The 17,420-nt window shown below is 41.4% G+C and overlaps 2 protein-coding genes across 2 annotated transcripts in view; both read right to left on the bottom strand.

The window, feature by feature from the left end:
- Positions 1–3,562: 3,562 nt before the first annotated feature.
- LOC139912503 (thromboxane-A synthase-like) lies at positions 3,563–8,823 on the bottom strand. The gene is made up of 5 exons (XM_078283278.1): positions 8,819–8,823; positions 8,639–8,732; positions 5,782–5,867; positions 3,836–3,933; positions 3,563–3,576 (listed from the first exon to the last, which is right to left on the bottom strand). The coding sequence occupies exons 1-5, from the start codon at positions 8,821–8,823 to the stop codon at positions 3,563–3,565; spliced, it is 297 nt and encodes a 98-aa protein (XP_078139404.1).
- Positions 8,824–15,962: 7,139 nt separating this feature from the next.
- The window catches only part of LOC139912490 (thromboxane-A synthase-like), a 34,983-nt gene continuing 33,525 nt past the window's right edge, over positions 15,963–17,420 (bottom strand). The window contains exons 12-13 of the mRNA XM_071900312.2: positions 16,831–16,993; positions 15,963–16,076 (exon numbers count right to left, since the gene is read on the bottom strand). Of these exons, the coding sequence (XP_071756413.2) occupies positions 15,963–16,076; positions 16,831–16,993 (277 nt within the window). The remainder of the gene's footprint in view (positions 16,077–16,830; positions 16,994–17,420) is intronic.

The following is a 17,420-nucleotide window of genomic DNA, read 5'->3' as shown; positions in this document are numbered from 1 at the left end:
AAAGTTTCTAACTAACTAGCTATGCTAGAATTAACGTTAGTGATCTTAGGTGCAGACTCTTTCTCATCTGTGATTCAGAGTAACGCTCAACAGAGAACCTCAATTTAGTACATTAGAAATACCTATTTTTACTTTTATACTTAAAATAAATAAGACCTGTACATTTATTCTTTGAGTTGCACTTTTGCTTGAGTAAGGAATTTGTGTACTTCTACCACCTCTGCATTACAGTGCAAGCTGTGTCTGTCAGCAACTAAACTGCTCTCAGTGTCGAAAAATTTGACATCAAACCTCAAGAAACATCTTGAAGTAAGTTGTCATTTTTATGTTTGCTAGCTAGATAGAGTTTGGCTACATTTGGGTTAGCTAGCAGCTAGCTAGCTACGTAGTCTACATAGCTACTGTTACAACAGCGTATTAGGGCCATGGAAGAGGAAAAAAAACTGCTAGAAATCCTGAGAATAAAGTGAGAAATTGACAAGAAAAAAACTTTTGCATTGTTGTGTTTTCACATGTAGCTAACCTATAGGGAGTACACCAAAGCCAAACCCTGTTCATAAATCTGGAAATTTAATGGTGCCTTGCTAATCGGCAAACGTGCACACCTCGTAGTATACAATTTGTGCCCTTTGCCTGAATCAATAACATCCTTTCTTCCATTCAGCATTGATCCACGAAGCAGCTTTTTTTTAAATTCTGAACTTTAAGAATTGGTTCACTTGCTATCCCTCATCTTCCTTCTTTCCCTTACATCTATTAAAAACAAGCTATTCTGAAAATAATCAAAAATATTTAGATTACGTTACTGACCTTGAGTAATCTGAGAGAATACGTTACAGATTACATGTTTGAGCATGTGTTCAGTAATATGTAGTGGAATACATATTAAAAGTAACCCTCCCAACCCTGCACACACCCACACCCAAACACACACACACACACACACACAGACTCTCGTGCTGGCACATATGCATGCATATACACACAGAGATATCCATGCACCATGTACTGAACACACACATGCACACGCACACACACACACACACATAAACAGGCAGACACACACTAACCTGCCCTGAAGAAATCGCTGCGGTGAAACATTGTTGGTCAGTAAATGTCACACAAATGAGGGAAGAGTGTGCAGCTTTTTTCCCAGCTTCACTCTTGGTATGATGCATTAGCCAGCATCTTGCTGACTTTGTGCTCTTTTCCTCTATTTTATTGACAGACACACACACACACAAATACAGAGGGACACAGACACAAATGCACACATATCCATGTACCTAAAAACAATCATGCATAGCTAGAAAAATGTCAGACGGTAAGTGAATCTCTAAGTTACACAGAAACAAACAGATCAATGATCAGTCACAGCCTCCTCTTATCCCTGTGTGATCTTTCCTTGTCATCCAGTGGCTTTGCTCCTCTCTGCTCAGACAGTCACCCAGAGCTATTGATCAGTTGAGGACCAGAATTGGAGTGAAAGAGCAGTGCGCAATTTGGTAGTTGAAATGATGGGCTCTGAGTGGTACTAATAATAGGACACAAACTTTGAATAAACAGTATGGTCATCTGAGTCTCTCTCTGTCTCCCTCTTTGTTGTACACACACATAATCTCTGTGGCCAGGCTGAGACCAGTGGTAGCTAAGGTTGCTATGGCGACACATCCCACCAGAGTGGTAATTACAATTAACATCCCATTTAAATCACCTCTCTCTCTCTCTCTCTCTCTCTGTCTGTCCCCCCCTCTCTCTCTCTGTCTCTATCTCTCTCAATCTCTCTCTCCCTCTGTTTGTCTCTCTCTGTGTGTCTGCGGTAATTATGGACTTCTGCTCAGTTCACCCGAGCCCTCTGGTTGGCCCTTTTATATTACAGCTAAATAATCCTGTCTGGAAACATTGGAGGCAAAAATAATTATTTTCTTCAAAGCTAAACAGCTGTTTGCTGTTTCGTTACATTCATATACCGGTTATATCATCAGCATTTGCAAATATCAACATGCACTGTACAACTGTACGATGAATTGGTCAGAAAAACAAATTCCCTATTCTTGATAGAAGCAGCAGACTCCTCAAATACATTTTTCAAATAACATTTTTGTCCATTCATCCATCCATTTTCCATACCCGCTTATACCCTTTTCAGGAGCATGGCGGGCTGGAGCCTAACCCAGCATGCATTGGGTGGAAGGCAGGGAAACATCCTGGACCACCAGTCCATCACAGGGCTTACACATAGGCAGACAAATACATTCACGCTCACATTCACACCTATGGGCAATTTTAGAGTCTTCAATTTACAATTTCAATTGCATGTCTTTCGATTGTGGGACGAAACCGGAGAACCCGGAGGAAACCCACCCAAACACAGAGAGAACATGCAAACTCCACACAGAAAGGACCGGGGCCGAGATTCAAATCCATTACCTTCTTGCTGTGAGGCAATAGTGCTAACCACTGAGCCAACGGTGCCGCCCCCTACGGTATTGTTTAAATACTAATAGACTAGTGGTTATAAGGGTGAGTTACAAGGGTGGATCGGTCTTTGGTGTCACTGCCACTTATCTCTCAATCATAGAAGCAGGGCAGAGAGAGTGAAAAGAAATGAAGACGATAGAGATAGAGTGCTACAAAAGCACATGAAGCACACTGCAAAAGCCCCTCACCGTTACATTACAGGCTAAAATAAGTCCTGTAAGTCCACTGACTCCATTTTATTCTTTTACATCAACAATCTCTCTTTTGGGCACACTCCAACATTAAGAGAGGGGAGGAGACTGGAGACTGGAAGACTGGAATGAGACTACAAGTCCCAGGAATATGTTTGAAAATTCAAAAAATAGCACTAATGCAGGACAGTTCCAAGGTGGGGAAGACTAGGCTGTCCACTTCTGTACAGCTGAAGAGGACTTTCTATCTCAAGATCAAGACGCAATACATGTACTGTAGGATGCAATAAAAGGATGAACAGTGAAGAACAACTGCTGTAAGATGTAAATGGACATGAAAGATGAACATGTGATCCATTTGAACGTGGACATGTATAATGAGTAGAACATTGTTAGAATAAATGCTGTGGATTATGGATTTCATCTAGAAGAAGATTTAGATTGTGGTTGAGTGGTAAAGGAGAGAAGAGTTAGAGAAGGATAATAATAAAAGGAGTTGAGTGAGGAGGAATGTAAGAAGGAAGGACAGAAGTGAGTCAGTAGTAAAGGAGGAAGGTGGTGGAAAGGCCTGTGTGAAAGAGAGCGATGGTTACGCATGGTAACTATCTATGATCACAGATGGAGTCCTCTAACGAGTTAATCTGCCTCTCCATGAGTCACTGACGACTTAGTAGAGTAACGCTGAGTAACGGGCCAAGTGCCTTATTGGATGAGGCTCCATAGGGTTGAGTAGGTTCATCCTGGCTGACTGAGTACTCCGCCTGTGATCATAGAACTAGAGTTACCATACCTAACTATCATTCTGCTTCACTCAACTCTCCTTTTCTTCCACCCTGCTCTCCTTGCCCTCTTCTGCCCTGTTCTGCCACACACCACAACCTGTATTAGGTTCAACTGTGGGATCCTGAGGATGAGGAGGGCACATTCTGTCAGTGCCACGAAAGCCCCGAAGACTATTCTCCTGAAATCACAAAGTGTGAACTTGTACAGAAAACACACATCTGATCTTCACTCGCTTTGATTGAGAACGTTGGAGTCGGTTCCATTTGGAATTGTAAGGGCAAATAATAATATTTTTGTTTTGTTTTTGTATTGGATTTCAAGGCTGGGGTTCACGTTAAAAGAATAGCATTGTACTCATGTGGAAGTGTGTGTGTGTGTGCTTATTCTGTTAGGGAAGCTGCTGAACTCCTTGACCATCACTTGTTTGAGAATGTCAGGGTCTGCTACCAACACCACTGGTTTCCGGCCCATGTAGTACCTGAAACATAACAAATTGAGTCTGAGACAAAACACACAAAGACATGCAGGCACATTAGGGTTCGACCAGGTTTTACAGATCTTTTTTATATACCCGTGGAAAGAAACTGAACAAAGAACATCAACACTGGTCAGGAACAAATGGCTCTGGTAAAGAGCACAAATGGGCCTAGGCAAGGCTTTTTATGTATCTCTCTTAACATTTTTTATTTGAGTTTAATCATGACTGTCATGCATACACACACAAAAGAAGTGAAAACTAAAGCAACTTGAAGCAGAAATCACAGAAGCTCCTGCTTGTTATGAGCCTTTTAATTAAGAATTGCTATTGTGTAACCTGACTCTATGGTCCAGATGGATAAAATAACTATTCATTACTGGAAAAAGGTCCTGATTCCAGCTTGATCATCTGTTTACTTATATATTGAGTTATTTCTTTAACTATGCATGTATTTATTTATGATAACCTTTCACTATTTGTTTATTTTAATTTGTCCTGAATATTCCTCCACCGTCGCCTAGCATTATGTATTCATCTCACAACACATTGAGGGAGAATTTAAATCAATAAGATGCTGTTTAGACCATTGTGTTTGATGTAGAAAGGTCTCATTTACTTACCCACACACTCTGCCATATGTGACAGCTGAATTGATCTGTCTTTACAACTCCTGACTCTTTTACATGCCCATATAAGAGCTGCATTTATGATAGATGACTGACAGCTGAAACCACAGAGAAGAGAACGAAACAAGTTAAAGGAACTCAGTGTGTGTGTGTGTGTGAGTGCGCATTAATGTGTACACATGCACTGTGCACATTCTTACATGAAGCACATTTGTGAATGCATGTGTATGGGTATATTTATGTGTACGTGTGTACACGTCTTGTAGGAAGTTTCAGTGTAAGTTACATAGTTACTTCTGCCAACTGCATCAAAAGAAAATCCTCTTTCGTCTTCTTCCAGCTCAGAATCTCAAACTCAACAAACAAAACCTACAGTGGTCTCGCTTCAATCTCAGCATTGAACTGATCTTGTAGTCAAGAAAATTCAATTAAATGCCTTACGCTTGATTTGAAGCTACATCATACAAACTAATCAACCACTATTTAATTTTACATATCTATTAAATACAATGTATTTACTTGAGGGCCTTAATAGCCATGGACAGTTAAGCACATTTGCAGCTAGGCATAAGAACAAAGTCCATTAAAAAAAATAATAGAAACGTGTTGGCTGACAAAAATGTTTCCAGAACACTGAATGTTTTCAGTGTAAATTAATATATGTGAATGAAAATATGGAGCCCATGTGGTTCTATGTTAGCTAAGATCAAAAAGCTAATCTAGGCTACAGATATTAAAGAAAGCAGACAGTACAGACAGAAATAAATCATCATAAAATGTAACACACACTAAAACAGGACATTTCTGCAAGTTTGAAAATGAAAAGATTCCAAAAATGTAGCTTCTTTTGTTTATTGTGGCTTTTGAAAAATCACTGCTCCCTTTCTGGTGCCAAAGTCAAACTGAGAATGGCCTGCCTCTTCTTCTTTGTGATTGGCTGTCTTTTAGAACCAATCACGACACAAGGTGCCCTCAGAACGTTTTTCAATAACTAAAAGTCACATGAGCACAGTTTGAATGCAGGCTAGTTGCACAGCGTGAAGCTAATCAATATGGCAGATAGTGGTAACATGGAAGACAGGACTCTGACTGCTGCACCCTCTGCAACAAAACAAAACAAAAAACCTATAACAGAAGAGGCTAAAAGAGCTAAAAAGGAGAGGGAGGGCAGCGCGAGACCCGGAGCTCCCGGGAGCCCCACGGATTGATCGGCTTGAAGTACCCGTTCCCCGGCCCCCCGGAACACGGCAGACCGGAGACTCTGGTCACCAAACCCCGGGAACCCCACGGACCCATCGGCGGCCAGCACTAGTTCTACAAGAGGCTAAAAGAGCTATAAAGGAGCGTGACAAAGCATGGTGTCAGACCAACCAGAGTCAATGAAAATTGAAATTATAATGTTGCACATACTACAGTATATTCCAAGGAGTCCGCTCACCAAACCTTTTGCTTTTGCTAAGTTTTCTGATAAGATTGATGCCTTTGTTACATTACTTTACATTATATTCTGTATGCTTTATTGTATAGATATGTCTTTACTGATGATATACTGTTTAAAACAGTAATCTCTTCTTGTTGCACTAAGACCTCTGCAACCCTCATGATAAATAGATATGGCCACTCTATTACCGATGAGAACCTACCTTACCTTTATCCTACCTGTACATAGACTTCCCTAGCTCCATTTCCCATTCATTATGTACTATTTTTATTGTATAGTTTTGTTTTGATTTTCTTCTTCATTTTATTTTCATGGTTTCATTTCTTACAATTCATTCATCTTCTATATGTGCTCACCATTCGTTGATACAATTCAAGCTCCTTCACCGTATCTACTGGTCAAAGAATAAACTTGCAAAAAATGAGCCCAGATATCAATCCCATTTATGACAATTGTCACCAAGCCCCCGGTTCACTAATTCATATGTTTTGGTACTGCCAAGCTTTGGGCTCCCTCTGGAACTCCACTTTTAAATCGTTCTCTGACATATTTTCTGTAAAAATCGTCTGTCCTCTTGTGGCACTGTTTGGTCTGGATCCTGAAAATGTTGCAGTTACTGCCCAGCAAGTTAATACCATGACTTTCGCCTGCTTATTGCTAGGCGCCCTATTTTGCTCAATTAGAAGGCAGCTACTCCCCCCTCACATTTGCATTGGATGCGAGACGTCATGAACTCTATTCAGATTGAGAAAGTCACAAAATGGGGCCACACAGACATGTTTTTCAAAACATGGCACTCTTGTCTAGTCTAGTCTTGTTTATTTATATAGCCCTTTATCACAAGCATGTCTCAAAGGGCTTTACATAGCATCATATACAGTACATGTCATATACATACTACATCATATATATACAGTACATACTACATATACACATCATATACATCCTATACTATAGAATACATACTTCATATACATCATATACATACTATACATCATATACTATGTCACTCTTTCTACTTCAAACACATCTGACATAACTCTTCCCTTCCCAACTCCCTAAGCCCCAAACCACCCCAACCCTCATCTCCCCTCCTGGTGTTACCTGACCACTGCTGGCCAGGATGCCAAGTGTGTGTGTGTGTGTGTGCACGCATGTGCATGTATACATGCCTGTTTTTTATTATTATTATTAAACCTTTATTTAGACAGGTAATCTCATTGAGACACGGTGTCTCATTCTCAAAAGAGACCTGGTATGTTTCTGTGAATGTGTTAAATTATGTATGAAGCACATTATCATCTAGTTGGTGTGTATCCATGTGTACTCTCAGCACGTGCTGTGCTGTACAGGATGATAAAGGTGTCTGTGATAGCAGATGTGTGTGAGAGGTTCGCTGTGTGACAGTGGAGCTGCTGGGGAATTGATGGCCTAATGAAATATACAGCAGCAAACCATCCAGACAGCAGCAAGCTAGTCAGTCAACCTACATGCAGTCAGTCAGCTTGCTCAAAACCAGCCGTTTAGCCACCCTGTCACCAACAAGACAATACGTCAGTCCATCAGCCTGCCAGGCAGTCAGTCAGTGAAAAGGTCACTCAAGACAACTAGTCAGCTAACCCTGCCAAGCATACATCTAGTCAATAAGCCTGCTGGCTAGCCAGCTACCACCAAGTCAGTCATCATGCTAGCAGCCAGCCAGCAAGTCAAGGTCAGCCAGCCAACTATCCTACAGAAGCCAGCGGGTCCAAATTGAATAACCCAGCTTGCTCTCGTCACGGATCATGGTGGGCTCTCAGTAGAATACATCAGGCCTGACCTCTGCACTGCTCCTGTATGTGGGGTGTGTGTTTTTGAGTGTGTGCGCATGTGAGAGAGAGAATTCAGCTTGGCTTTTGTTTTTGTACATGGTAATGAGACATAAGAGAAAATGCTGAGCTATAATGTACAGTTTCAATTTAATGAACATTTTTAATTTACTGTGTTGGATATCCCAGATAACCAAATTATTGTGGACCAAATTTATCAAGACTGCTGTTCCCAAATCGCAGACCACTGTACCTTTGACCATTACCTTATTTTTCACCCTAATGTGAAAGGGACAAACTGATTTTGGATCAGCATTCCCAGTAAAAGGGGGTTGATGAATCCCATCCCAGGCCACTAGAGGTCAGTGGCTGGTAGAGCCAGTACTAGTGGTAGAGGGAATGGGAACGCTGCCCCAGGCTTAGAGAAAGCTTTGTCTTGAGGTTTGACCTTCTCAAACACCACATAAGAACAGATCACATACTGTGGCTGCAAACACTCAAATACAATTCATATCCAGTGGAGATACAACCTAAACTTGCATTGACATAACCTCAATACAAGATGCTTGTCTAAGAGACTGGGGGCAAGATGAAATGATAACCAGTGAAACATTTGCTACAATGTGGTTTTATTTGTGGAATTGACATTGACATTATGGGCACGTACGCCAGCTTTACATGTTGAAAGAATAATGCCTCCATCTGAAGACTTTCTGCTACAAACAGGAAAAGTTGAACAGGTTTCACTGTTGCTTTTTGAGAGAGAGAGAGGAAACAAGGGAGGGAGCCCAAGCTCTCAATCAGGGCACAGATCTTCAGTCATGTCTTACCTGGCGAAACAGCAATGCGTTGCCCAAGAACGGTGATGGCTTGGGATGTTTGATTCCACATCGAGAGAGGATCGAATAGGGGAAGACTGAATACCTAGGAGAGAGAGAGTAAGAGTGAAGAGGTGTCTTGGTGGGTGATGAATAAAAGCCGACAGAGTAAAGAATTCCAACGAATATTACCACATCTTCTGCACATACCGCCTAAGCAGCACATAAACACACAACATTATTGAAAGATTTATTTGCTCAGGGAACTGTAAACATCCCCCAAGACTCCTAAAACCTCTGCCATGTAGAATTTCTGTCTCCACATGTTGAATAAAGGATGTGGCCTTAATCAGCTGCTTGCCTGCATTATAAATACATATAAAAACATCCTGGCTTATTCACCTGCTAACTGGCTGTAAATGAAACGTGGGCCAGTGTGTCAGAGAGCCAGTGTAGAGTTGACCAAGCTAGTGATGGCAGAGAAGAGGGTGATGCTGATGCTATTGCTGCTGATGACATCTCTTCAATACACTGTAGCTTTACCACCTGGATATTTCACCCTCTGCACTCTGTAGGCTTGTGTAAAACAATTCAAACTTTAGTGACTCATTTGTAGTGGCTAAACACAATACCATGCCACTCCAAACTACACCCCAGGTTCCCACCACTGAAAATAACCCAAGAACCTGTGGGAAACACTGAGCAGCAGAAAATTATAGAATTTTATGTTGATATAAAGCATTTGGTGTGGGATAGGCTACTCTCAGCAGGAACATTCATTAAGCTGTAAAACCCCAGATATAATGTACCATACAGTTTACTGTTGCTCTGTGTCTGACACTAAGCTGCTATTGTATTCAATGGATTGTGTTCTGTGGCTTTGAGTGACACAGCGGTTGGTGTCTAATGTGAGCGAAAGCACTGCAGACTGGGTGAGAAACCATGTTTGTTTCCTCTGTTGCCGTGGCAGAGAGGGCTGTGTGTGTGTGTGTGTGTGTGTGTGTGTGTGTGTGTGTGTGTGACAGAGAGAAAGAGAGAGAGACAGAGAGTGTGAGACAGAGAGAAAGAGTGAGTGTGTGTGAGAGAGAGAGAGAGAGAGAGAGAGAGAGTGTGAGACAGAGAGAGAAGCTTTGTTTCCTTGTCTCCAACAGCAGGCATGTGTCATTCTTGACTTGGATTAAATCAACAAATGCGAGGCCATACAAGCAGCTAGAATTGAGAACAAGCACAGTTTTGTGTGTGACAGGCAAATATCAATTGTAAACAGAAGGATGCATAAACAAGCAGTGCCCATACACTGTGATAGAGTATTCCATGCATAATAACACAGTAAGTATAAATCAGGTTAGGTTACAATACACAATGTGGTTCACACTGTGTGTGTGTGTGTGTGTGTGTGTGTGTGTGTGTGTGTGTGTGTGTGTGTGTGTGTGTGTGTGGTAGTCACTTTCAGGGACACACACCAGACGTACGACCAGTTGATTGGGGACAGCTTGTGCAATTGGAGACAAAAGCCGTGTCCCCAATTGGTAAAAAGCTGATTTTTGGGTCAGTGGTCAAGGTTAGGGTTAGGGTTAGGGTTAGGTTAAGGTTAGGGTAAGGGTTAGGTTTAGGCAAGTAGTGGTTATGGTTAGGGTAGGGTTAGGGTTAGGGTTAGGGTTAGGGTTAGGTTAAGGTTAGGGTAAGGGTTAGGTTAAGGTTAGGGTTAGGTTAAGGTTAGGGTAAGGGTTAGGTTAAGGTTAGGGTAAGGGTTAGGTTTAGGCAAGTAGTGGTTAGGGTTAGGGTTAGGGTAAGTCTCCAGGAAATGAATGTAAGTCTATGTAAATACCCCAAAAGTGACTTAAGTAAGACTGTGTGTGTGTGTGTGTGTGTGTGTGTGTGTGTGTGTGTGTGAATCACAAAAAAATCATGATCATAAAAATATTGGCTGGAGTGCTAATTCAATGTCATTTTGATTATGCTTATTCCTGGTTCACCAGTACCCCAAAGTCCTTGAAGGATAAACTACAAACTTCTCAAAATAAGCTGGTCAGGATCATTTTGAAGCTTCCTGCCTGCTCTCATTTAGATTCCTCACACTATGGTAAGGTTAAGCAGCTTAGGGTACAAGAAAGAGTCAACCAGATAAAAATGTGTCCAGTTATCTTTCAAACTAACACTAGAGGGAGCTCTACAGATACTGTTCCTTTCAAATTTAAGTCTTGTATGGGCAAAGAGACTTTTCTTTACTCTGCTGCCGGTCTGTGCTATAATTTAACAGTGAACTTGTTTGGGTTTTTTTTGTTTGTTTTATTTTGATTTTAGTTTTTCTTTTTTTAGACCTATGACTGAGGTAGCCAATTTTTATGTTTTTGCTTTGGTTAACTACATTGTGTATTTTTGATGTTTTGTGTCATTGTGGCCCATTCCACTAAATTATATTCATTATGTATTCTGGGATTTTATGATTGTCATGTTATATAAGAATGGAGTTATGGTGAGACTTGATGATGCCATTCTGTCTTTGTGCTGACTTTTTAATAACCCCCACCCCTCTTAAGAACCACAATAGAAATACGCTTTTGAGAAAGCAGAACAAGATCCAATCAACGTGTTCCAGAGATGCTTATTCTGGGAGGGTAGCTCCCTGAGGTGGCGATCTAAGGCTACATGGTTTGTGCAGCTTGTGTGAAAAAGGAGAGACCACCAAGAACATGGAACTGAATAATGACACTGACTCATGTCTACTTGCCTCCGTCCTCCAATGAGGCGTGGCCGGAGGATACTCAGGTGTATCCTCCATGTGGGAATAATGGGCCTCATGCAAGAACATTTTCATATTCTTAACTCAATTTTCTCTTACTTTTTTTCGTGAGGTGGACTCGTACGAGTGTGCCATCTCAGATTCACCAAACGCTTGTATCTTCAGAAAACAGTCGTAAATGGCCTGTGTAAACATGATGAATTCCACCTGTTCTAAATGAACGCGCGTTCACGAGAATTGTGAATTAGCATAATTGACGCCCCAATATAATGCTATATAAAGTTAGGCGTCTGGCCCATTTGTGGGAAGCTTAGTCATAAAAATGACACGGAAGACTAATAAGAATTCTACCAGCTCTGAGATTGAAGTCCTACTATCAGAAATAAGTCAAAGAAAGCATATAATATTATATAGTGTCAATAGTGGAATCAAAGGCCCTGTTAAAGCCAAGGAATGGGAAAAAATTACTTGTGCTGTTAATGCAGTGTTGTCTGTTGTGCGTATGAACTATAGTATTCCTATACATTTTAGACTAGAATACTAAATAAATATCACAACAAAACTATAATTCCCTATAGGTAGGGCTGGGCAATATGGCAAAAATCTTTATCACGATATAACATTTTTCTATCAGTCGATATCGATATACAGTATATATATATATACTGTATATATACTATATATAATTATTTTTTTTATTTTTTTTACAGTCGTGTGTGGGCCCCCATTGGACCATAAAAACATTGGATAATTTGTGAGTTGATTGGTTAGATCAGTACGTGGTTCCCAAACTTTTTCTGTCAGGGCCCCCTTTTATAATATAGGAACATTTTCAGGCCCCGCAGGCTCCGCAATGTGAACGCAATGTGGGGGGGTATTATGTCGCACCCCCCCTGTAGTTCATCTGTTCCCCCCCTAGGGGGCACACCCCCCAGTTTGGGAACCTCTGATACAGTGGTTTCAAAATGTACATTTATTTTGGCGGATTTTATGTCACTGTGTCACTCAGTTCGCCAGCTGCGCTGCAAATTTGTGTGTAGGCTAGCAATAAAATGAGAAAAAGAGAAAATATGATAGCGGCGCACAAAAACGAAAACCACAACGATTGAAAGAGCAACGTGACCCGGAACAGCTAAAAAGATCCCCAAGTTGACTCAAGTCTGCTGTACTGCCACAGCGGGACCCCGAGCTCAGCCAGGCTGCGGCCAGTTACAGCCAATATTTCCAAATATTGATATTGCTCCCCGACTGTACATGTGAGTGGGGAGCGCTCTTTTTCAAAACTGGCCCTGGTCAAAAATAGACTGAGGTCAACAATGGAACAAAAGAGACTGAATCATCTGGCCCTATAGAAAGTGATCCTGAGCAAGATGGATTTTAGCCTTATCAATAACTTTTCTGCAAGGAAAACAAGAAAGAAGGTAAGAACATGTTTTGTTATGGTATGGTAGGCTACGGCATATTCATATAACTGCCCTCACATATTATTAACCATAACCGAACCCATGCCTCTCTAACCTAATACATTACCACATGCATCATAAACACTTCTAATATTGTGCACTGCTGTTTGCTGCCCGTATCTTTTAAGGATCTATTTACTCTGTACTTTATAGGGCTAATCATAGATGTGTATTGTTTGATCTGAGTCTATTGACTGCGATGGACAGCCAATAGACTCCTGTGAGAGTCCTATGATTGCTGATGATGCTGTTGTTGAGACAATGCACTCACTTGGACAGGGCTCTAATGTCTCTACTGTTGTTGCTGCATATCAGTCTCAAAGCAAGCTGTACATGATTTGATGTCAGCTCGCAGATTGGCTGCAGTGAATCTGATTTATTGGTTGCATTGCTGTGTTTACATTACAGGCTAGTAGGCTAGTGTGTGTGTCTGTGCTCCCTGTGTAGTGTGTGTGTGTGTGTGTTCTCTGTGTGTATTCCCTCATATTCTGTTTTGCCTTGGCAGCAGCAGGCTCTTGCCTTTTAAATCCATATACATCCATTCACTGGCTGAGGTGAGTTCAAGTATCTCCACAATTCTGTTGGCTACAAAGACCTTACACCTACAAGACTCAGAGTGAAGCCATGTCAGTACAACAGTGGAATCAGACCACAGAATAGTTCTGTCAATAGGGACTGTAAGCTCAGCTTTGATCACCTTACTTAACTGGGCTCCAGTTAGGGCTGCTGATAACTCCAAGCGGGGGATAGTAAGCTGTTTCAATGGAACTACACGTGATCTAGTCATTATGAATGAGATGTTGATCTGCCCACTCTGATTAGTTGTTCTCATATGTAGCACTAGGTCACAGTGCCAACTTAATCCCAGTGCACTCTCCACAGGATCTGTCCGGTTCTGATTCAGCCAGCGCTCAGCACTGTCTGAACGAGCATCTGAGGGTAAGTGATCAACAACGGATTGGCCCACTGCCTAATTTAGAAAAGACCAGAGGATAACAAAGCCCTTATCTTGAGGAGGAGTTGCTTAGCAGTGCATTGCATGGCAATGCTCGAAGGCGATTATCCACATGAAATGATTCCAGGACACTTTCCACGACGTCCTCATTCTGATCACTGTGATCCTGAACATGTTTCTGGACAGCATATGTTGCACAGCATGGACTCTCTCTGCTTAACATGAGATATCCATAAGCTAAAACGTTTGGGCCATTAACTCCCAATTAAGTCAGTTTTAACTTCCCCCATGATAGCAAAGACCACCACCACTACCTCTTTAAGTTTTAACTCTAAACAGTCCTTTGAAGCCCCAATATTCTAATTTAAGTAAGAAAATGGGGATTTTGATGTTTTGAACCTTTAAATGCTGAAATGACGCTGTGGCTTAAAGGGCAACTTCGCCGATTTTCAACCAGCATTGTATCATTACAATATGGGTAGTATATGCAAATGAACAATGTTTAACTTCCCTCCATGTTGCCTGCACCCAGAGCTCCCCGCTCATTTGCCAGCAAAAGTCTTTGGAGATCGGCCTTAGACTACAAACTACGTTTCCGCATTTTCTGTAGTGGTGCCTTCAAGGACGGTAAAATGTGGGTCTCCCAAAACACTCCCGTCCCATGCTACGCTAGCGATAGGGAAAAGCAGACACTAAAATATCATACTACTAAATACTTTAAAATATCAGTATATTTGGAAGAAAACTAGTTTCATGATACGAGGCCAAATATCGCGCTGTTGAATCAGACACAACAGAGTCTGGAAGAGGAAGCGACCACCGGACCGGAGCGACGTTTCAGACAAAACAGAGTGTGGAGGAGAGGGCGACCACGGGAGCCGTAACAGCGTCAGCTGAGAGAGACGCGCCTGCAGCCGGGGGAGGCTGAACACCTGTGAACGCCCAGTGATGATCGTCAGGGGGACAGACAGAAAACTCCGCGCTGCAACAAACTTCACGGTGCTTTGGTGAACCTGACTTTGTTTACTGACAGAATATTATATCGGACTTTGCCAACTCTGGAAACAGAACAACAGCGAACAGCGACTGTGTTAACTTTACCTGTAACTTGCGGCTACATCCAGTGGCACCGTTCAGCACTCGGTAAGTTGATCCCCTGACTCCAGCGCGCTGGTTTGTTTTATGATCCTTTGAAAACGGGTGCGATTTATCCAGACTCGAGGAGGAAAAACGTTTTGTAAATGAAAATAAGCCTCAGTAAAGAGATATAATGCTACTTTGTCTCTGCTAACTTTGTGTTTGGTGCTACATTGGCCGTGAACACACCGTCAGAGTCAGTTACGCGCGCAATGCGTTCTGGTTGTTGTAGGATTCCCTCTTAAGAGCGATATGAGGAATCTACAGCCGTTTTCTCAGTTTTCTCTGGTCATAGGGCTTCAATTTCAAAAATAATTGCACATTTCTACTACATGGGTGACCTAATTTTAATAAATCATCATATTAACAGCAGTGAAGTAGGCCTTTAAGGACCCGCCCCCTCAACCATGATTCGTGGTTTCAATGTCAACAGATTTCAGGTCAACGCCCCCTCCACACAGAATTTGGATACGTTGCTACCAGAACCTTGATAAAATATAGGCTATTATCAAGGGTCTGAGAACGAGACTACTCCTGGAGGGAAACCTGTGGGGAAACCCTCCCCATGGTGGGAGAGGGCCAAAATTACAAGAGGAAAAAATGAACTTTAGGAAGCAGCAAAATGATTTGTGAATGAGAGAAACAAAGTTGGCACTGAGAAAAACAGAAAAGAGAATGATTTAGAAAATCTACTTATTTCTACTTATCTTTATTGTTTACAAGTTTAGGTCTGACCTTAGAAGAAATGCTTTTTGGTTACAATATTTTTTGTTTTGTTTACAACTTTTCTCTTTATTCAACTCAAAACTATTAGCCCTACAGTATATTGATCCCATAATATTCCAATTCACCACCCCAGGAAAACACACAAGATATAGGCATTACATTCACCATTTTAAGTGGAATATATAACTATTATCATTAGATCTATCATTTTTAGGTACCTTATGGCATTTTGACAATATTGTACTGCTTCATTATTGCTTATCTTTTTTCATAGGAATTTTTCTACCATCTAAGAATAGGAACGGTGAGCTTCTAATCATCTGGTGGAGAATTCACTTGATCTTTTCCCATGTCTCTTCTGGTGAGTTTCACAAATACGCCGTTTTTAGGTCCAAGAGTGTTGAAAGACTCCACCTCCAGAGGAACCTGTTCCAAGGAAAAGAGCACCATATGTGAAAGGAACACCTACCATACATTACATATTCTCTTTTTCAGCTGTAGCACTGTGTTTAATAACCAAATATGTGAATGGGTGACACTTGCACATTGAATTTTGGCTATTACTTTATCAGTTCAGTTATTTCATTGTTGAAAACTGAAAATGTATTCTCAGTTATGTAATAAAACCCTATAACATAATAATTGTTTGGCAGTCACAGTAGAGAGAGACAGGAAAGACCGGGCAGAGAGAGGGGATGACATGCAGCAAATGGCACAGGCCGGATTCCAACCCATGCTGCTGCGATTAGGACTCAACCTTAATGCTACATGCTCTACCAGTGAAGCCACCGGGGCGCCCAGGATTATTACACTATTAACTGCAAGTTGTTACTACATTATTGGGACATTATTACATTAAGAGTTGATACCTTGTCACGTCACGTGCATGTGTAAAGAATGGTGAACTCTGATGATTTTTACTTTCCCTTTTCATGCTGCTTACATGATTAATTACTGAACAAGCCTAGGCTGCAAATATTTTTCACAAGGAAGGGTATGTAACCACTAATTTATATGGAAGTAAAGTATATAATCTCTCAACTCCTCCCAAAATCATCTTTGGACCTCCTGAGGGGCCACGACGATGTAATATACTGTCTTGTGAATCCTTTCGAAAAGTCAAATTTTCATTAAAGAGATTGTTGTCATTAGTGCTTAAAGTGTCCCATGGCCAACTCACCTTTGTCTCAGAGCAGGCCACAATGCTGAACCTGTGGAACACATGCGCCAGCACCATCTTAAGCTGCATTTGGGCAAGCCTCATTCCCACACAGCTACGGGGGCCTGCCCCAAACGGCAGGTATACAAATGGATGCCGATTAGCCTTGGCCTCTGGCGTGAACCTGGGGATCAACCAGAAGTTTTATTTTGGGATGAATTAAAAGCAGCAGAGGGTGAGTAGTCATTTTCTTGGTGTTCAAATTCAAGTACATTAAAAACCTGTGCTCAAATCCCCATATGATAGGCTGAACTATTTACACTGACAGGCTGTGCTATTTACATTGACCGTCTGTTACAACAGAGACAGTAAACAAGTAAACAGTGTCTATCACCCTTTCTGACCATGGAAATGAGACTGTATGCTATGTTTCTAGATAGCAGTTAAAGCGGTACTAAATGATGTACACATATTGTATTGCATTTAGCTTTGGTGCAATACAAGGATTTTGCTACCATGCACAATATACATGGTAACAAAATACCATGTACTACATGTAGTGTTAATACTGTAATTGAGAGGACAATTGAAAGTTTCAAGGTGGTATGACA

This window comes from Centroberyx gerrardi, chromosome 4, assembly GCF_048128805.1.
Source record: "Centroberyx gerrardi isolate f3 chromosome 4, fCenGer3.hap1.cur.20231027, whole genome shotgun sequence".
NCBI lineage: Eukaryota > Metazoa > Chordata > Actinopteri > Beryciformes > Berycidae > Centroberyx > Centroberyx gerrardi.
The sequence above is the reverse complement of the archived record's forward strand: the minus strand, read 5'-3'. Positions and strand labels throughout refer to the sequence as shown.